This window comes from Branchiostoma lanceolatum, chromosome 7 (assembly GCF_035083965.1).
Source record: "Branchiostoma lanceolatum isolate klBraLanc5 chromosome 7, klBraLanc5.hap2, whole genome shotgun sequence".
Classification (NCBI taxonomy): Eukaryota; Metazoa; Chordata; class Leptocardii; order Amphioxiformes; family Branchiostomatidae; genus Branchiostoma; species Branchiostoma lanceolatum.
The window spans coordinates 23,287,240-23,310,109 of NC_089728.1; the positions used below are offsets into that span (position 1 = coordinate 23,287,240).

A 22,870-nucleotide genomic window follows, 5' to 3' on the forward strand; every position below is an offset into this window, starting at 1 on the left:
TGTCGTTTTAATCAAAGGGCTTAATTGTTCTCCTCCGTGTCAAAACGTGTCACAGACAGTACATGCAGTAGAAATATTTTGGAATTATCGCACTGGCGTTCTTTTTATAAGCTTTCATTTTGTAGCGTTAGGCCTGTGCCGTGAAGGTAAAAACGCCCGTTTTACGGCGCACGTACAGATGACAACAACCCACCAACATGGCTTCTGATGACTCGGATGAGGACCTGGTGCTCCACGGAACGCCCCTGGCCCCTCTGGAGGAAGGTACGTCTCTCAGCTGGACCTCTCCTTCATTCTAATAACAAACAACAGGTCTAGGTCATACGTTATAGCTCGAATGTAGCGTTAGCTAGAGAACCATAGAACCAAGACCATTTCGGGAGGGGGAGGGTGTTACGCGCCGATTTGAGGCACAAGACATGGTCACGTAAAAACTCAATAGTCCTCGAACGAAAGGCCAAATCATGCATATAAATGTGTCCTCGTAATGTCAAGACGTTCCTCAAGCCCCTGCAATAAAGCGGAGTATCTAAACTTCTCCAAGAAGCAAGATTTCTCGAGTTAAAGATGACACATTTTCCAAGGTTTTCCCTATGGTTTAAGTATTACACTCCGGACCAAGAACGCACCATATGGGGGTTTCGCGGCATGCGGTTTGAGGGCGACACTCCACTGTTTCCGGGTCACACTCAGCGTGACGGCAGAATACTGGCAAGACAAAGCAAAAGAAATGTTTCGTGTTGATTCTGATGACAGTTGACTGTGTTCGGGCGGGAAGCGCGCAAGGAGGCGGCCCACTGTAGTACACGTTTTAAAGTAACGTTAACGATGGCATTGTATATAATGTTCTGGCACACTTTCTAGTTATACTGTTAAAATTTTTGGCTTTTATACCCTCCGAATTATAACTGAAAATCGTTCCATGGACAACGTTAAGATTGCATTATCAAACGGGTTATACCCGCCAACTAAATACAGGCTTGATACTGTTCTTTAGCAAAACTTCGTAAGTGTTCTATAACATACTTAAAATACTTTTCCGTTTCACGTCTGTGCCTATATGGGTGTACACACGCCCTTCAGAAGGCAAGGTTAAAATTGGGTATGACCCAATTCTAAAATGAAAACTTTTCGTTTGACACCTGTGCCTATATGGGTATACACACGCCCTTGAGAAAGCAAGGTTGAAATTGGGTCAATGAAATGACCCAATTCTAAAAGGAAAACTTTCCGCCCTACGTCCGTGCCTATATGGGTGTACACACGCCCTTGAGAAGGCGAGGTTAATATTGGGTCAATGGAATATTTAATGACCCAATTCTAAAAGGAAAACTTTCCGTCCTACGTCCGTGCCTACATTGTTGTACACACGACCCTGAGAAAGCAAGGTTGAAATTGGGTCAATGAAATGACCCAATTCTAAAAGGAAAACCTTTTCGTCCTACGTCCGTGCCTACATGGGTGTAACGTTACACACGCCCTTGAGAAGGCGAGGTTGACATTGGGTCAATGGAATGACCCATTTCTAAAATGAAAACTTTTCCGTTTGACGCCTGTGCCTATATGGGTGTACAAATGACCTTGAGAAGCCAAGGTTGAAATTGGGTCAATGGAATGACCCAATTCTAAAATGAAAACTATTCTGTTTGACGTCCGTACCTATATGGGTGTACACACGCCCTTGACAAAGCAAGGTTGAAAATTGGGTCAATGAAATGACCCAATTCTAAAAGGAAAACTTTCCGCCCTACGTCCGTGCCTATATGCGAGGTTAATATTGGGTCAATGGAATTATTAATGACCCAATTCTAAAAGGAAAACTTTCCGTCCTACGTCCGTGCCTACATTGTTGTACACACGACCTTGAGAAAGCAAGGTTGAAATTGGGTCGATGGAATGACCCGATTCTAAAATGAAAACTTTTACGTTTGACGCCCGTGCCTATATGGGTGAACACACGCCCTTGAGAATGAAGGTTGAATTGGGTCAATGAATTCTCAAATGAAAACTATTCTGTTTTACGTCCGTGCCTATATGGGTGTACACACGCGCTTGAGAAGCCAAGGTTGAAATTGGGTCAATGGAAAGACCCAATTCTAAAATAAAGTACTTTTCCGTTTGACGTCCGTGCCTATATTGGAGTACAGATGCCCTTGAGAAGCCAAGGTTGACATTGGGTCGATGGAATGACCCAATTCTATAATCAAAGACTTTTCCGTTTGACGTCCGTGTCTATATGGGAGTACACACGGCCCTGAGAAGCCAAGGTTGAAATTGGGTCAATGGAATGACCCAATTCTAAAATGAAAACTTTTCCGTTTGACGTCCGTGCATATATGGGAGTACACACGGCCCTGAGAAGCCAAGGTTGAAATTGGGTCAATGGAATGACCCAATTCTAAAATGAAAACTTTTACTTTGACGCCCGTGCCTATATGGGTGTACACACGCCCTTAAGCCGGCGTCAATATTCATGCGAGCGTCGGCCGAATTCGTAAATCGCCCAAAGCTCGCCGAATTTCAAAATCGCCCGAGCATATTTGGATCAACTTGATTTCTAAAAATCGACCGAAGCCCGCATAATCGACAGAATGTCGGCCGTCCTTCGGCCGAAAATACCCATTTGGAGCTCGCCGACACGTCGGCCGAGCTGAATTCTTGATTTGTGACGGGGGTTTAAGAAGGCAAGGTTGACATTGCGTCAATAGAACGAGGGCATTGTATATAATGTCCTAACACACTTTCTAGTTTACACTGTTTTCAGCTCTTATACCCTGAACATCATAGCTAAGAGCGTTTCTTAAGAACGTTTAGAATTGCATTATTAAGCGGGTTCTATCCGCTAACTTAAGACGGGAAACTCTTGTTTGGAAAAGTTTGTAAGTTCTTTTCCATACGTGTGAGTTTTCATTGTTAGGAACTTACGGTCGTACACTATAAGGACGGAATGTTTTTTGCACTCTTAGTGGCTTTTGTGTAATTTATACCCATATAACCTACTTTCCAAGCAGAGGTCGTGGGGGAAGATTGACTTTTTTTATCATATGCCTCGTTGGTTATACACCCACTTAGGACGGACTTTTATTTCCGAACTGTGGCGATCCTTTAAAGCGGTTTCAACTTTGCACTCTTAAGAGATTGTTTCTATATACTGGTCCAATTTCAACCTTGCATTCTACAGTTGTAAAGGGCGTGATCATACCCCTACAGGCACGGACGTAGGACGGAAAAGTTTTCATTTTAGAATTGGGTCATTCCATTGACCCAATTTCAACCTTGCCTTCTCAAGGGCGTGTCTACACCTATATAAGCACGGACGTCAAACGGAAAGTCTTTTATTTAATAAGAATTGGGTCATTCCATTGACCCAATGTCAACCTTGGCTTCTCAAGGGCGTGTGTACACCCATTTAGGCACGGACGTCAAACGGAAAGTCTTTTATTTAAGAGTTGGGTCATTCCATTGACCCAATGTCAACCTTGCCTTCTCAATGGCGTGTGTACACCAATATAGGCACGGACGTCAAACGGAAAAGTTTTCATTTTAGAATTGGGTCATTCCATTGACCCAATGTCAACCTTGGCTTCTCAAGGGCGTGTGTACACTCATATAGGCACGGACGTAGGACGGAAAAGTTTAAGTTTTAGAGTTTGGTCATTCCATTGACTCAATTTCAACCTTGCATTCTCAAGGGCGTGTGTACACCAACATAGGCACGGCGTAGGACAGAAAAGTCTTTGATTATAGAATTGGGTCATTCCATTGACTCAATGTCAACCTTGGCTTCTCAAGGGCGTGTGTACACTAACATAGGCACGGCGTATGACAGAAAGGTCTTTAATTATAGAATTGGGTAATTCCATAGACCCAATTTCAACTTTGGCTTCTCAATGTCGTGTGTACACCCATATAGGTACGGACGTCAAACGGAATGTTTTCATTTTAGAATTGGGTCATTTCATTGACCCAATTTCAACCTTGCCCTCTCAAGGGCGTGTGTACACCAACATAGGCACGGACGTAGGACGGAAAAGTTTTCATTATAGAATTTTGGGTCATTCCATTGACCCAATTTCAACCTTGCCTTTTCAAGGGCGTGTGTACACTCATATAGGCACGGACGTCGAACGGAAAAAGTTTTCATTATAGAATATTGGGTCATTCCATTGACCCAATGTCAACCTTGCCTTTTCAAGGCCGTGTGTACACCCATATAGGCACAGACGTCGAACGGAAAAAGTTTTCATTATAGAATTTTGGGTCATTCCATTGACCCAATGTCAACTTTGCCTTTTCAAGACCGTGTGTACACCAATATAGGCACGGACGTCGAACGGAAAAAGTTTTCATTATAGAATATTGGGTCATTCCATTGACCCAATGTCAACCTTGCCTTTTCAAGGCCGTGTGTACACCCATATAGGCACAGACGTCGAACGGAAAAAGTTTTCATTATAGAATTTTGGGTCATTCCATTGACCCAATGTCAACTTTGCCTTTTCAAGACCGTGTGTACACCAATATAGGCACAGACGTCGAACGGAAAAGTTTTTATTATAGAATTGGGTCATTCCATTGACCCAATTTCAACCTTGGCTTCTCAGGGGCGTGTGTACACCCATATAGACACGGACGTCAAACGGAAAAGTACTTCATTTTAGAATTGGGTCATTCCATTGACCCAATTTCAACCTTGTCTTCCCAGGGGCGTGTGTACACCCATATAGGTACGGACGTCAATCGGAAACTGTTTTTATTTTAGCATTGGGTCATTCCATTGACCCAATTTCAAACTTGGCTTCTCAAGCGCGTGTGTACACCAACATAAGCACGGCGTAGGACAGAAAAGTCTTTGATTTTAGAAACGGGTCATTCCATGGACCCAATTTCAACTTTGGCTTCTCAATGTAGTGTGTACACCCATATAGGTACGGACGTCAAACGGAATGTTTTCATTTTAGAATTGGGTCATTCTATTGACCCAATTTCAACCTTGCCCTCTCAAGGGCGTGTGTACACCCATATAGGCACGGACGTAGGACGGAAAAGTTTTCATTATAGAATTGGGTCATTCCATTGACCCAATGTCAACCTTGCCTTTTCAAGGGCGTGTGTACACCCATATAGGCACGGACGTCAAACGGAAAAGTTTTCCTTTTTTTGATTTGGGTCATTCCATTGACCCAATGTTAACATTGCCTTCTCAAGGGCGTGCGTACACTCATATAGGCACGGACGTAAGACGGAAAAGTTTTGATTTTAGAATTGGGTCATTCCATTGACCCAATTTCAACCTTGCATTCTCAAGGGCGTGTGTACACTCATATAGGCACGGGCGTCAAACGGAAAAGTTTTCATTTTAGAATTGGGTCATTCCATTGACCCAATGTCAACCTTGGCTTCTCAAGGTCGTGTGTACACCTATATAGGCACGGGCGTCAAACGTAAAAGTTTTCATTTTAGAATTGGGTCATTCCATAGACCCAATTTCAACCTTGCTTCCTCAAGGGCGTGTGTACACCCATATAGGCACGGACGTCAAACGGAAAATCCTTTCATTTTAGAATTGGGTCTGCTTTCATGAAGGTTGCCTCCAGAGTGCCGAAGCCACCGTCTTCTTTGGGCTTCTCCAACTTTTCCCGGAACTCAGCCCTCTTAGTATGTCTCAACTGCTTCTGAGCATATACAAGCTTACCGCAGCGAGCACAGACACTTTTGGTGACGTATGCCCGGTAGGTGTCGTCTGTTTCGTACTGGGCACCCAGTAAGGATCAGTAAGGAGCCGGTTAATTTGCACTGCATGACAAATTATAAAATAAGAAAAGTATTCTAACATATCTTTGGATAGAACGTGGAGATTGACCACACTTCCGCGTTCGGCCGCAAGCCCTTCTGCTACGACCCGGAAGTAAATTACGCCTGATAATGCTGAAACGGTAGCACGGAAACCCCCATGCAGTGCGAAATCTACGACAGAATTTAACACAAGAAGGCTCATTTGGGGCCAACTTTGAGTGTGCAAGTCTCGTTCGAAAATTATATTTGGATCTCCAAGTGTATCGCAGGACCTTGGACAGCTTCTTGACATTACGGGGACACATTTATATGCATGATTTGGCCTTTCGTGCGAGATCTATTGAGTTTTTACGCGACCATGTCTTGTGCCTCAAATCGGCGCGTAACAAGGGGGGCTTGTTACCCATGTACCCATGGCATGGCCATGGGAAATGGCCACTGATCCTGTCAACAGTGCAATTTTTTTCTGCTACTGACAGGATCATCATCCTGTCAACAGTAGAAACTAGAGTTCCACGACCTCATACCTTTGCCAAATGATTTTAACCTTTATGACTGACGTATTAGGAGTGTTCCTCATCAATCATAAATCATACCAGTCGATTGTCTTAAAATATAACATGTCCAAAGTATATTAACAAATTTATCATCAATTATGCAAAGGAGGCCCTTATTAGCATAATGTTCACATTCACACAACGTCCCAATGCCACAAAGAAGGATTAAATGTATGAAATTGCCGTCTTTTGCCAGTGTGGAATAATAGAAGTTACTCATTAAGTATGCAAATAAGGCCCACATTTGCATATTTTCTATCTATCAACAGTCCTCTCTTCCTCAGTAACAATTTGAATTGTCATATCATGGAACAAAGCGGATTTTTAAAGTTGCCTCATTTATTATGCAAATTAGAATCTGATTTGCATAATTATCGTCCAATCATACTGAGCATCACAAAAACTATCCACATACCAAAAATCATGACCATCCATCAAGGCCATCTTGTTATAGTATTTTTGAATTAATTATGCAAATGAGGTCTTCATTTGCATAGTTCATATCAATATTTCTCTCTTCCTCAGTTACATATGTCACATGTTTCAGAGTCCTATCATGGAATTTGGCGGATGTATAAACTTTCCTCATTAATTATGCAAATTAGATACTGATTTGCATAAGACGTGTCTAATCATGTACATCATCACTCAAGCTATCTACCTACCAAAAATCATTACCATCCATCAAGCCCTTCTTGAGTTATTCCCTTTCAAAGTCAGACGCAAAACCTACTCCTGCAGTTCCAAAAAAGCCGCTAGGGGGCCCAAACCCATACCACTTACTCTCTGTCCAAAGATCTATCTACCACTCAAAAATAAGTTCCATAGCATGTCCAGAACACGAGATATCAAAACAGGAAGTTCCGCTGCAGTACCGTAAAAAGCCGCTAGGGGGCCCAAAATCTAATCGTTTTTAGGTCTCATCAAAACCTACCAACATACCAAATACCAAGACAATCCATCAAGGCATTCTCGAGTTATCCTGTGACACTGCAAACAGACAAACAGACAAACGCTACCCTCTGCATAACCTTCTCGGCGAAGGTAAAAATTGCATCAGAGAGGTTTATAACCTAAGAAGCACAAAGAGCACCAACAACAAGAACAGAATCATATATGATGTCAGTGTTTCAAATTTTTCACCTGATGATTGTATTATATGACGTCAGTGTTCTAAAATTCAATCATCAGGTGAAAAATTTGAAACACTGACGTCATATAATTCAATTCTCAGGTGAGAAGGCGTCAGCACGGAATAAGTTGCAAACTGTGGAAAATCCCAGAAATATGACGGACTTATGTGAAACAATTTGAAGTAAGAATTTGACTTTGGAATATATTAAGCATAGCATAGAAAGATTTTCAACTTTTTGTGTAGCTTTCCTTTAAGGACCGGCGCCTGCAACTGTACCAGCTCAAAACATGTGTGTCACTCATTAAAGTGGTTTTCTGGGTATGAAAAACAAATTAGATTTGCCGTATTGTTGTTTCCTTCCTCAGATGCTCCTGTGAAGAAGCCTGTGAGTACAGAGGACCAGGTGGTGACTGACGGGCAGGGCAGGCGCAGGTTCCACGGAGCCTTCACAGGCGGCTTCTCCGCAGGCTACTACAACACTGTGGACACACCAGAAGGTAGGACAGGGGAACATCATGCACCATGTTAAAGATAGTATGACACCAAAATACAACATTTTCTGATAATGTTCAACAACAATGATTATAGTAACATGAAAATAAGAATGCACATATTTGACAGACATGAAGCTACTCTCTGATTGGTTCTAACAATACCTATAATTATTATTCTCCCATCAGTTGCACTGCTAATTGTGATTGACAGTCAGAATTTCCATTTTTTGAAAGTGCAGTAGTAATAAAATGACAACGGATCATAGTGAAAAACACGAATAAAACCACCAGCAACATATCAAGACATACAGTTCAATGGCATCATTGTTCTGTATGCTGTGGATTGACACACATGTGTCTTTACCTGCAGGATGGACACCTGCCACGTTTGTGTCATTGTGTTTATGGCATCATTGTTCTGTATGCTGTTGATTGACACACATGTGTCTTTACCTGCAGGATGGACACCTGCCACGTTCATGTCATTGTGTTTATGGCATCATTGTTCTGTATGCTGTTGATTGACACACATGTGACTTTACCTGCAGGATGGACACCTGCCACGTTTGTGTCATTGTGTTTATGGCATCATTGTTCTGTATGCTGTTGATTGACACACATGTGTCTTTACCTGCAGGATGGACACCTGCCACGATTGTGTCATTGTGTTTATGGCATCATTGTTCTGTATGCTGTGGATTGACACACATGTGTCTTTACCTGCAGGATGGACACCTGCCACGTTTGTGTCATTGTGTTTATGGCATCATTGTTCTGTATGCTGTTGATTGACACACATGTGTCTTTACCTGCAGGATGGACACCTGCCACGTTTATGTCATTGTGTTTATGGCATCATTGTTCTGTATGCTGTTGATTGACACACATGTGACTTTACCTGCAGGATGGACACCTGCCACGTTTGTGTCATTGTGTTTATGGCATCATTGTTCTGTATGCTGTTGATTGACACACATGTGTCTTTACCTGCAGGATGGACACCTGCCACGATTGTGTCATTGTGTTTATGGCATCATTGTTCTGTATGCTGTTGATTGACACACATGTGTCTTTACCTGCAGGATGGACACCTGCCACGATTGTGTCATTGTGTTTATGGCATCATTGTTCTGTATGCTGTGGATTGACACACATGTGACTTTACCTGCAGGATGGACACCTGCCACGTTTGTGTCATCCCGGAGCAGCAAGGCTGGCAAGGTGCAGCAGAGGCCAGAAGACTTCATGGACGATGAGGTGAATAGACAACAAACCTTAAAACATATGTACAAAAGTTACAACAATCTAAAGTATCTGTACATTGACATTAATAGAAAACAATCTTATTATCTACACTGCACAACAAGGCTAGGGGTGGCTACCGGTACCCTGGACAGGAAAATTACTTTGACGCAGTACAAAATAACCTAAAACTCAGTGCATTAGTTTTGGTCTTGAACCCAAGCCCCATTTTTGTTTCGTACTCTTTTATTTTTTTGACAGAGTTCAGCCATTTTCCCTCAAGACAAAGATATATCCAAATAAGGGCTGAACTGGACTGGTGGCTTATGATATACCACTAGTAATTATCTCCATGAAAAATGGAGATACAGTTTTGGGTGTGTCTGTGTGTTTGTTTGTTTGTTTGTTTGTTTGTGTTTCCGCACTACTGTAGTCAGCATAACTCAAGAACCTCTTGATGGATTACAATGATATTTGGTATGTGGGCAGGTGTTGTGAAGCCGAAGTTCAAGGTCGATTTTGGGCCCCCTGGTATGTGACCTTGGTACTGCAGCAGAACTTCAATTTTTGTATCTTATGACCTGGATGTACAACAACAAGGCACTCCCACCCCCCAGTGAGTCCCTGCCCCCGGGGGCCGACTTGCCCAGAAGGACTTGGGTTGCCCTGAACCGGGCAAGGGCAAAGGTGGCCAGGACAGGTGACAACCTGCTACGGTGGGGGAAGATCAACAGTGCAGCCTGCGGCTGCGGTGAGGACCCCCAAACCCTGCAACACCTGATGAACAGCTGCAGACTCTCCACATCTACCTGCACAGACACGGACCTGCGGGAAGCTAACGAAGTTGCGCTGAGCTGGACTGAGATACATTGCGACAAGCTATGATGATGATGACCTGGATGTGCTGTGGTCTTGATTTTTGGGTGGCAGATAGCTTGTGGTGTAATAAAGAAGTGGTGTAGGTTTGGGCCCCCTAGCAACTGCAGGGGCGTTTTTGTGCAAATCTTCTAAGGAGAATAACTGAACAAAGGAACGACGGATTTCCTTGATATTTAGTATGCAGGTAGCTTAGATAGAGATGTACACAATGAAGTGCAAATTGTGCTAATTTGGACTTAATTTGCATAGCTAATGAGGAAAATCTATATTTGCAGTGTTTTCCATTATCAGACTCAAATACATGTAACGTATGTAGTTTTTGGAAAGTGGATCATCAACAGATACCAATTATGCAAATAAATTCCTAATTTGCATAATTAATGCAAAACACCATTTCTCATCTAATTGGAAAATTATAGGACTGTCAATATGGTTCTTAGTATGAAGGTAGCTTAGACAGAGATATACGTAATGAAGTGCAAATTATGCTAATTGTGACTTAATTTGCATAGCTAATGAGGAAATCAATATTTGCAGTGTTTTCCATTATCAGACTCAAATACATGTAACATATGTAGTTTATGGAAAGTGGAGCATCAACAGATACCAATTATGCAAATAGATCCCTAATTTGCATGATATATGCAAAAACACCATAATTCATCTAATTGGAAAATTATAGGACTATTAATATTGCAACATGTGTAAGTTAGATAAATGTGTTTATGACCAAGCATATATTATGCAAATGTGTAAGTCATTTGCATGAATAGAATTGTTCATGGAGATATGAGGTCGTGGAACTCTTGTTTATAACAAGATCAGGTCCAGGTCTAATCAAGATCAGGTCTTGGTACAACTGTGGATGAATGTCTTACTTGGAACATACAAAGCAGGGTGCAAAATACTTTTTTGAGCCAGGTTGCCCATGTTGCAACCTAGGGCAAATGCTAGGTTGCACATCCAAATTTCAGGTTGCTCCAGCAACATTCACCAATTTCATCAAATTAAGCTCGTATGTAGCATATAATACTACTAATATTTCAAAATATAAATTAGATTGTATTGTGTTCCCATTGACCTAACAACATCTTGTTTAGCGGAGGGCAGTGTGTTTTCCACTTTTTCAGCTCAAATTCCACGATCTATGAAGGGTTTTGGATGGTTTAAAACGAAAAAGGGTTGATTTCTTTGTTTCAATTGAAGATTTACTGAATTTTATGTGAGTGACACTGTGTTTTTGTGAGCTTCCAGGGCTCCGATTGAGATCTTTGGCTCAAAATATAAGGTTGCACACTGCGCTACCTGGGTTTGGAATTAATTTGCACCAACCGAAATATTGTTGCACTGTGCAACGTGCAACCAGGTATTTTGCACCCTGCAAAGATAACTTTAAAAAAAATGGCCAGGTCCCTTGGAATGATCGAAAGGTGTGCAACATGGACCAGACACTCTTAAAAATGGTAATTGAAAGACTTACATTCACTTATATGGACTATTGTAGCCCTGTTTGGTCAAGCACTACAAAAAGAAACATTAAGTCCCTACATATAGTGCAAAACAAAGCTACACGTTTGCTGGAGCTGAAACCATAATTGTGGAAGCCTGTGAAGTAGACTATTGTTGAACACAATGACCACCCTGTACAGAATTGTTTTCACTAATGAACCTGTATGCCTCAGGAGCAGACTGTGTTCTGTCAGCAAACAGCATTAGTACAGAACACGGTTTGCTTCCAAGCCGACCTTAAGATTAGCTAAACCTAAGAAAAATGCTGCGAAGAAACCATTTATGTACAGCGCTGCCTCAGTATGGAATCAGCTCCCACTAGAACTGCAGACCACCCTTCTGTACAAACTTAGACTCTGTGAGCAGTTATCATAATCTTCAATTAGCTGTATTTCTAATGATCTGTAACTACCAGTAATTAATGTACATACGTTATATTGTCATGTTGTTCGTTATGTAGTCATTGTCACTATGTCTTGTTGTGTCTACTGTATCTATTGTTATGTCTACTAAGAAGTCCAGGAAGACTAGCGGTGTGCCTTAGAGTTAGACTAAAGCACACCAGTAATGAATTTTCTCACTAAAGCCTGAACCTGATCCTCCACATCTTATATGTATATCTACACCGTCATGACGTCTGCTCCAATCAGAATGTAGTGATATTTTACAATAAACAAAATAAACATGGTTAAATTGTCATTTTTGAAGAGTTATCTTTTGACCAACTTGAAGCATCCAATGTTTAAAAACATGTTTTGTTTGTCACAGGACATGGGAGAATTTGGTATAGCCCCCAAAACAGTCACCACGACAAGAGAGTTTCTCTCTGAGGGGAAGGAGGATGTGAGAAGGAAAAGAGCGGCAGCATCAGCTGACCAACACGGCATCACAGCACTGCTACACGACCTTATCATACCTGCCAGGTAATTATCATGTCCTCCACAGGACCTTATCATACCTGCCAGGTAATTATCATGTCCTCCACAGGACCTTATCATACCTGCCAGGTACTTATCATGTCCTCCACAGGACCTTATCATACCTGCCAGGTAATTATCATGTCCTCCACAGGACCTTATCATGCCTGCCAGGTAATTATCATGTCCTCCACAGGACCTTATCATACCTGCCAGGTACTTATCATGTCCTCCCCAGAACCTTATCATACCTGCCAGGTACTTATCATGTCCTCCACAGGACCTCATTATACCTGCCAGGTACTTATCATGTCCTCGATATTACGCCACCTTCATTATAACTTAGGCTCCTTAATGCAATTTTTTGTTTAGATGAAGAGTAACCTTAGTTTTCATATTAATGTGTTTTGTTGATTCAAGTTTCACCTTACCCTCGCACATGCCACTACCAACAGAAGAAAAAATACTTTCGTAGGGTAGTCTCAGCACTTTTTTATGTGACCCACTTGCATAAGCAGGCCTGGTGCTTGTTCCAGTCATTTACAATCATAATGAGTTGGGTAGCATAGGAAAGGAAATCACACAAGTTTTCCAATGATGTATAACAAATTGAAATTGATAAAGAAACAACGGAAATATGATCAACCAAAAACACCCTCCACTTTAAGTTTGGAATTCCACTTTTCCCATTTTGACAAGTGCTTATATTTTCAATATAAAAGCATTTAAGTGAAAACTGTTTACATATAGTTGATGAGTATAATGTACAGTTATGATTGATAACAATAACTTTCATGAATATTCATTTTGAAAATTTTCTTCCTGCAGGAATTCCTGCAGAATCTGCAGGAATTCCTGCAGGAAGAATTTGTCCTGCAGGTATTTCTGCAGGAAGATATTTTTCCTGCAGGAATCCCTGCAGGAGTCCCTGCAGGAAGAAGGTAAATTCCTGCAGGAAAACATTTTCCTGCAGGAATTCCTGCAGAAATTGCCTTATATCTACAGCAATGTCAGTAGAATATGAGTCATATTGTGCATTAAGTTTTGTTTTACAACTGTTAGGCCAGAACAATGGCGGCCACAACAATGAAAATTGCAATGGAAGGTACCTTTTGATCAATCAATTGTTTTCCATGATATATTTTATGATACAGAATTGTCTATCTATTCAACTTTGTTTTGTGAAGCTTGCATGCATGTACTCTAACTGTTACAATTGTTTTTAAAGAAGATGTCTTTAAAAACACCTACTTTTTAACTCAAGTTTACCTGCATTGAATTACAATAGTCATTAATCATTGCATAATCATCAACTTCTGGCTACCAAGATCTATGGCTTACAATTGCTTATTGTGGCTTTCCTTATTACACAATACAGTTAAATCATTAAGCCTCTTATGTCATCAAGGTCTATTTAAACTGAGGGCAGAAGGTTGATTATTGATTATTGATTGTTATTGATTTGTTGAAGATAAAGCCAGGGGTCAGAATGTGTAAGAATGGCACGTAATGGCCGTAGGATGTTAAACTGCAACTTAAAAGAAGGTTTATTTGTAACTCTTTTTATCACCAGGGTGTGATAATCACCTCCCCTCCCTTTTCTCACCCATCTTTAAAGAGACTATGATCTCCATGTTCTTTGTATCCAGATGTTAGCCAGCAGCCACAATGCATGCACTGATATGTAATTCAGGTCATCAGAAAAGATAAAAGATAGTTTCATCAGGTGATAAGTAGTTTACTATCTCACATGTCCCTATCAGACCACAATCCTTTAGGTTTTGAACTGACTGACCTAACCTACTTCTAGTAAATGACCTAACCTACTACTAGTAAATATTGTTAGTAATATTGCAGTACCCTTGGGATAGTTTTTTCAGCAACCCTTTCTAATCTTTACCTCTTTTATAGCAAAGAGTACTTTACTACGTACTCTAAAAGACTTACTTCTTTCGAGGGTATCCCAGGCCTGTTTAAGTGACTAGCAGGTCACTATAGAGGGGTATTGAAATACAACAGCACAAAAGAGCAACAAAATAACCCTGATAGATTGAAAAATTACTTCAAAGTTACACTTAAAGTGTGCTATATTTGCCCACCACATGCTGGACACTTGTCCTCAATAGATTTGGGCCCCTCTTGTATATCACACCTACAACAGCCGTTTTCACACATTGGTGGTAAAGTATTATGCATGCATCCATTGTTATCTCCATGAAAAATGGAGATATTGTTTTTGGTGTGTCTGTGTGTGTGTGTGTTTGTGTTTCCGGACTACTGTAGTCAGCATAACTCAAGAACCCCTGGATGGATTACGATGATATTTGGTATCTGGGTGGGTGTTGTGAAGCCGAAGGTCAGGGTCGATTTTGGGCCCCCTGGTATGTGACCTTGGTACTGCAGCAGAACTTCAATTTTTGTATCTTTTGACTTGGACGTGCTGTGGTCTTGATTTTTGGGTGGCAGATAGCCTGTGATGTAATAAAGAAGTGGTGTAGGTTTGGGCCCCCTAGCAGCTTTCTCTGGAACTGCAAGGGCGTTTTCGTGAAAATCTTCTATGGAGAATAACTGAACAAAGGAACAATGGATTTCCATGATATTTAGTATGTACGTAGCTTAGATAGAGATATACACAATGAAGTACAAATTATGCTAATTGGGACTTAATTTGCATATCTAATGAGGAAAATCTTTATTTACAGTGTTTTCCATTATCAGACTCAAATACATGTAACATATGTAGTTTATGGAAAGTGGATCATCAACAGGTACCAATTATGCAAATAGATTCCTAATTTGCATAATTAATGCAAAACACCATGATTCATCTAATTGGAAAATTATAGGACTGTCAATATGATACTTAGTATGCAGGTAGCTTAGACAGAGATATGCATAATGAAGTGCAAATTATGCTAATTGTTCCTTAATTTGCATAGCTAATGAGGATTATCTATATTTGCAGTGTTTTCCATTATCAGACTCAAGTACATGTAACATATGTAGTTAATGAAAAGCGGAGCATCAACAGATACCAATTATGCAAATAAATTCCTAATTTGCATAATCAATGCAAAATACTATAATTCATCTAATTTCAAAATTATAGGACTGTCAACATTGCAACATGTAAGGTAGATAAAGGTGTTCATGACCAAGCATATAGTATGCAAATGTGTAAGTCATTTGCATGAATAGAATTGTTCATGGAGATTTGAGGTCGTGGAACTCTTGTTTTTGGCTTGTTTTGGCTTTCATATAGGCTTTCTGTTTTGTCAGCTTTTGTTTTTGTTCACCAGCCAATTTGAAAATAGGGTGTGAGCATGCATGCCTGAATGTTCAACAACCAAGAATATATCAAGGAGGTTGAAATAGGATTTTAACCTATTCTAACCTCCTTGATACAAATATTGCATTTTTTTAATACACTTCTATCAAGCAGAGTTTAAAAGTACCTGACCTTGCATCAATCACCTTGCATCAAGGCATTCATGATTGAAGTTTTCAAAATACCCAAATCTGACCAATAGTCTAAGGGTTGATCATGATGGTCTCTAACCAAGGAGGTTAAAATAGGGCTCCTTGCTCTAACAAAGTCTTTTTTGTCATCCCTTGACAAAATTGAATCTACCTCATCACAGTGAGCCAGCAATTGTCACATGATGACATAGAGTTGAAATATGATAGAATGCCAAACACATGAAGATGTTAAGATTGACATATGAATTAAAACATCTGGCAAAAGTTTGTTCCAGAGAATATTTCCATTTTCAATGAGTATTCTCCTTTTTCAATGAGTATTCTCCCTTTTCAGTAATTATTCGTTCCATTGATATGCGGGTCAAACTAGCTCAGCTATTGTCCGGCCAATTATCAAGTCCTTGGTTGGGCTGCTGAGCATGCAGGGTCAGCTGGGCTTTTTGTGTGTCTTCGGCTTGGGGCTGTTGTAAAGAAAGTCCAAGCAGAGGTTAGGGGTGGCCGCAATTTTTTACGTCTCCCTAATTTCACAAAATTGCGGCCACCACTAGCCCCCCGACAAAACCTCTACTTGCAGAACAGGTCTAGGGAGGACTGTCCAATGAAACCCCGGCTGATCAGAATGCTCAAGGAGGTCCTATTTCAACCACCTTGGAATACTTAACAATTTGAAAGTTCTTCCCCACATCTGCATGCCTGGAGATTATGATAGCCCCGACCTTGGTATCAGCTGAAGTAAAGCCAAGTCAAGACCTTAAGTTTACTTTAAGATACTTTTAATAGGTCGGGGCTATCGTAATCTCCGATTATAGTTGTATATAGAAACTTGAGGTCAATATTTTTTAGCCTCTTTGAAGACTCTTTGGTATCAGCAAGGAAATATTATATAACCTCCTTGGTATCAGTCAATGTGTAAGCTGAGCAGGTCATACCTTGATTAAAGTGCAAAAACCTGAAAATTCACTTCTGGGATGCCAAGGAGGTCTAGATATCCATTATTGGGCAAACCTAAAATGGGTAAACCGAGGAAGTTGTATTCTATGTATTTGAATAAACTTGGATAAATCCAATATTTCTTGAGAACTCTGAAGTGTAGGCCCATGTTGAAAATCGCAAATCAGCGCTCAAAATGTGAACGCTTGCACTCTTAGAAGTCTTTGAAGGAGGCTAGATAAAAATAATAACAAAGGAGGTTCCATTCCTAGGGGAGATTAGCGTCTACCAGTCTCTGCGCGATGGCTGGGAAAATAGTAGAAATTGGCCAAATAGAGTGAATAGTATACCAGGGGTAGTCCGCTATACAGTGAAGCTTAAGGTCCGTAGATCGCCTATTGAGCTTCACTGCATAGCGGACTACCCCTGGCATACTATTTGGCCAGTATTTCTACTATTTTCCCAGCAATCGCACGGAGACTGGTTGAGGCTAGGAGACATCACAGGAGTGAGGAGAGATCTCCTTTCAGTTTCAGGGATGCCCTGTAGTCACTGGCTTTGAACGCCTTGATTCATGTCAAGGTGTGAATTGCCCTGATTTACATTATAAGAGAACACAACAATCAGGCACCTGGAAGATAGAATCTCCTTGGCTGTCATGGATGCAGTCGGGAGGTGTGTGTGTGCTGCCCGGGTTTAAACGGGGCCGGCAGATGTTGTGAGTAGGTACAGGGGGTTCAATTGATTTTAAACTTCCTTGTACTCACAGTACCAACCAGTAATGAGGCTGTTGTAGTTCCCTTTACCGTGCTCAAGGCACCTCCAGATCCTCATTCACGACAATTTCACATCCCTTCTGAATATTCTTGATGGAAGGGAGCTGATCTATAGGGTCTGGCCCATTGGTATGTCAAACATGCCCGTAGCCAGGATTTTGAAAGGGGGGGTTCGTTTTCATGTTTGAGGGACCATCGAGCGCCGTAGGCGCGAGACGAGCGCCGCAGGCGCGAGCTTTCTAGGGGGGTCCGGGGGTATGCCCCCCGGAAAATTTGAAAAATTGAACCTTCTGATATGGCATTTCCTATGTTTTTGAAAGGAATTTTAAAGAGAGAAATCAGAGACAAAGTTAGCAGTTTTTCTAGGAATTCCAGCTCCGCTGGTGTGATACAAATCCGCCTAGAGAAAAACAACCTTGTACATTAAAAAGTGGACCTTCGCGCGTTTCAAATTCTAAGAATTGAACCTTCTGAAAGGGCATTTTCTGTGTTTTTGAGAGAAATTCAGAGGAAAAATCAGAGACAAAGTTTTTTCTGGAATTTTCCGGACGAACCCCCCGAACCCCCCCTGGCTACGGGCATGTCAAAGCAAGGACACCCTTGGTCAAACAAGAATGAAAAATGAAAAACAATTCTGAAGACACCGTAAAGGCTTCAATACACCTCATAACAGTATAATGAATAGTTTAAAAACACCTCGAGGGGCAGCTTGGAACAAGGTGGCTTGACTGGTGTCATCTAAATCTGGCTTGGAGTGTTCACGCTCACAAATAATTTGACTTTGCTTAGTACTGGGCGCTTTTGCAGAGCAAACACTACTGAAGCGCCCAAAAAATCACTGGTCAGTCCAAGGAGGTTTAATCCTGATTAAACCTCCTTGGTCAGTCTGACATGTCAGCCCCTGATGTACGCATGGGGTCTACCAACTCTACGCTTGACTTTGAAAAGTACAAAATAGCCAGTCTCTTCAGGACTTTACTTTGTGGAGACGACAGATAAGACATGAAGGTGTGGATGCACATGAAAAGTAAATGCCATTTTCCAATAAGGAGGAAAATCTCCTTCCATCAACTACCCAACATTTAATAGTACTGTGAATGCATTTAAGTTTATGTGGTTTTAATTTCACAGTGGGGAGAAAATGGAGTGTTCACGGGGATTTTAAGTTCACATTTGAGACAATAATAGACAAGGGGGTAGAAGGGAAAAAAATCTTGGCAACTACTACTGACCAAGGAGGTCATATGTGTACTGACCGTGGTTTTTCCCTTTTTTGTGAAGGGAGGGCCATCCCTAGCCCCCTAACCAAACCTCTGCTTGGACCCCAGATCCAAGTCAAGGCACACAAACTACCATGCAAGGTCATGCTCAGCCTGAGTGTCATCCTGTTTCAGTTCCAGGCTCTAACTGAAACAGGATGACACTCAGCTAGCTCAGCAGCCCCTTGACAATACGCCCTGTCCATGTGTGATCTGTGCAACCAAGGACTTGATAATTGGACAGAATTTGTAGGACAATGGCTTAACCCGCATATGAAAGGAGCGAATAATTACAAAAAAAATTTCCATCAGGAGGAATGGACACTCCTTGTTTATAAAGGTCTAAATGGTAGGATTTTGAACCTGGAGATATATTGTCAGGAAGAAAACTTTCTATTCATATGAGTCATAACATCTCATATGTTTGGCATTCTATCATATTTCAACTCCAATGTATTATGATATCATCTAGTCTTTTGAGCTATGGATCTTGGTAGCCAGAAGCAATGATTGTGCAATGATTATTATGATTCAATACATATGCCAGGGTTTTTAAGGATGTCTTCTTTGAAAACTCCTGTTACAGTACATGCATGCATGCAAGATTCACGGCATAAAATTGAATATATAATTATGATCATATGATGTTGAGAGATGTTGTGAGTATGTACAAAGTGAATGATAAACGAAAAGGCATGGTGACCCCTGAGTGTCTGTTGATGAACCCAAGGACATTATATCTTCTAAATAATATCCTTGATGAACCATATACAGAAACAAACAATTTTCTTAAACAAGATTCTTTCAAATGGATGGGTCTGAGAAACTATGGATGTAGCATAACTTAATGCAAAATATAAAGGACTCATATCCTACAGACATTGCTGATAACTAGATACACATGCATGTATAAGGTTAACTTCCTGCAGGAATGCCTGCAGAAAAGATGTTTTCCTGCAGGAATTTAACTTCTTCCTGCAGGGACTCCTGCAGGGATTCCTGCAGGAAAAATATCTTCCTGCAGAAATTCCTGCAGGACAAATCCTTCCTGCAGGAATTCCTGCAGATTCTGCAGGAATTACTGCAGGAAGAAAATTTTCAAAATGAATATTCATGAAAGTTATTGTTATCAATCATAACTGTACATCATACTCATCAACTATATGTTAACATTTTTCACTTAAATGCTTTTATATTGAAAACATAAGCACTTGTCAAAATGGGAAAAGTGGAATTCCAAACTTAAAGTGGAGGGTGTTCAAAGTTAAGTTTCCAAATTAGGTTACAGATTGCATTCCGCAATGTTTCTCTCCAAACCCAGGTTGATTTTAAATCCAAAGTAAAATCAACCCAAGCAGCCCACTCAGGCCCAATGCACAAATAATCCAGCTACTGCTGGGAGTCCTGCAAGACCCCTCAGTAAAGTGAGGAAAAAATGGCCTGTGAAGTACCTTTTTGCAAATGTGACCAAGGCATAAAGGGGAAAGCAACTCCTGAAACTGGTGTTCTGGATACAATATACATTGTATACTACAGTCCCAAAGAATGCGTGCATTGATATATAATGTGGATAACCATGTTTGATGGCTAACAGTGTTGGTACCACTTGTTGTCAGAGAGTCCATAGGAGTGCGGCTGCTGAGGAAGATGGGCTGGCGGCACGGTGCCGGCATCGGGGCAAAGGTCAGGAGGAAGGTCAAGATGAAAAGACAGGCTGAAGGTGAACATCTACAGTAACTGACTTCTAACTCAAAATACAGGGGGAATGTATGGATGAGTCTGCAGAACACGAAAACTTGAAATATACCAGCCAATTAAGGCTGCAGTTGATTACTGTGTAGATAGATGAATATAAAGGACTTTATATCATACCTGCACCGGGATAACATTCAATAGGGTGGTCTGGACCGGACCGTATGATCACGGGCTTCGAAATGGTATTGCAGGGAATTCTTACTGACTGATTTCAAAGTGCTTCACGTGCACAGGATTTGTACGTAGGAATTGATGTAACAGTTGTTACAATTTTATATTTGAGGACACAAAATCTGTTCAACTTTTGGCATATTTCCTCTCGGGTGAGTGGGACATAAATGAAATACAAGTCGGTCCAACCCCGATAGCAGACTGCCCGACGGCCATCCAGCAATCTGACTAGTGCCTCAGGTGATACAAAATATACCGTGTTGTATTCTGTATGTAACACACAGCTTTCAAATGTGGCTTGTCACAATCACAAGTGTGTAATCCTGTTAACAGTCTATTGTAAAGAGTTTTTACTTCATTCTTCAGCAGCCTCTTCCCAGAGGACGTATGGCTGTGCCCCTCCCCCGGGCTACCAGCACTCAGAGGTGAGAAGCTGTACGTGGTGTCTAGGAACTTATTAGTACCCTCTCTAAACCCTCCCCACATAGCCGCATGTCTCTGTCCTTGGTACTAAACCCTCCCCACATAACCATGTCTCTGTCCTTGGTACTTAACCCCTCCCCACATAACCACATGTCTCTGTCCTTGGTACTAAACCCTCCCCACATAACCACATGTCTCTTTCCTTGGTACTAAACCCTCCCCACATAAACACATGTCTCTGTCCTTGGTACTAAACCCTCCCCACATAACCACATGCCTCTGTCCTTAGTACTGAACCCTCCCCACATAACCACATCTCTGTCCTTGGTAATAAACCCTCCCCACATAAACACATGTCTCTGTCCTTGGTACTAAACCCTCCCCACATAACCACGTGTCTCTGTCCTTGGTACTAAACCCTCCCCACATAACCACATGTCTCTGTCCTTGGTACTTAACCCTCCCCACACAACCACATGTCTCTGTCCTTGGTACTAAACCCTCCCCACATAACAAATGTCTCTGTCCTTGGTACTAAACCCTTCCCACATAACCACATGTCTCTGTCCTTGGTACTAAACCCTCCCCACATAACAGCATGTCTCTGTCCTTGGTACTAAACCCTCCCCACATAACAAATGTCTCTGTCCTTGGTACTAAACCCTCCCCACATAACCACATGTCTCTGTCCTTGGTACTAAACCCTTCCCACATAACCACGTGTCTCTGTCCTTGGTACTAAACCCTCCCCACATAACAAATGTCTCTGTCCTTGGTACTAAACCCTCCCCACAGAACCACATGTCTCTGTCCTTGGTACTAAACCCTCCCCACATAACCACATGCCTCTGTCCTTGGTACAAAACCCTCCCCACATAACCACATGTCTCTGTCCTTGGTACTAACCCTCCCTACATAACCACATGTCTCTGTCCTTGGTACTAAACCCTCCCTACATAACCACATGTCTCTGTCCTTGGTACTAACCCTCCCTACATAACCACATGTCTCTGTCCTTGGTACTAAACCCTCCCTACATAACCACATGTCTCTGTCCTTGGTACTAAACCCTCCCTACATAACCACATGTCTCTGTCCTTGGTACTAACCCCCCCCCCCACATAACCACATGTCTCTGTCCTTGGTACTAAACCCTCCCCACATAACCACATGTCTCTGTCCTTGGTACTACCCCCCCCCACATAACCACATGTCTCTGTCCTTGGTACTACCCCCCCCCCCCCCCACATAACCACATGTCTCTGTCCTTGATACTAAACCCTCCCCACATAACCACATGTCTCTGTCCTTGGTACTACCCCCCCCCCACATAACCACATGTCTCTGTCCTTGGTACAACCCCCCCCCCCCACATAACCACATGTCTCTGTCCTTGATACTAAACCCTCCCTTTTTATTCCATAGGAAGAGGAGGATGAAGATGACCCATTTGCCCAAGGTCTAGAATTTGCACCCAAAGATGTCCTTCCCATGTAACCTTCCCTCCCCACATAACCACATGTCTCTGTCCTTGGTACTAAACCCTC

The 22,870-nt window shown here is 41.6% G+C and overlaps 1 protein-coding gene across 1 annotated transcript; it reads left to right on the forward strand.

Moving 5' to 3' along the window:
- Positions 1–38: 38 nt before the first annotated feature.
- On the forward strand, positions 39–22,820 carry LOC136438733 (G patch domain-containing protein 1-like). The gene is made up of 7 exons (XM_066433646.1): positions 39–264; positions 7,854–7,985; positions 9,154–9,239; positions 12,381–12,535; positions 20,591–20,694; positions 21,267–21,325; positions 22,749–22,820. Exons 1-7 carry the CDS (start codon positions 198–200, stop codon positions 22,818–22,820), a joined length of 675 nt encoding a protein of 224 aa, XP_066289743.1. The 5' UTR covers positions 39–197.
- Positions 22,821–22,870: the final 50 nt, after the last annotated feature.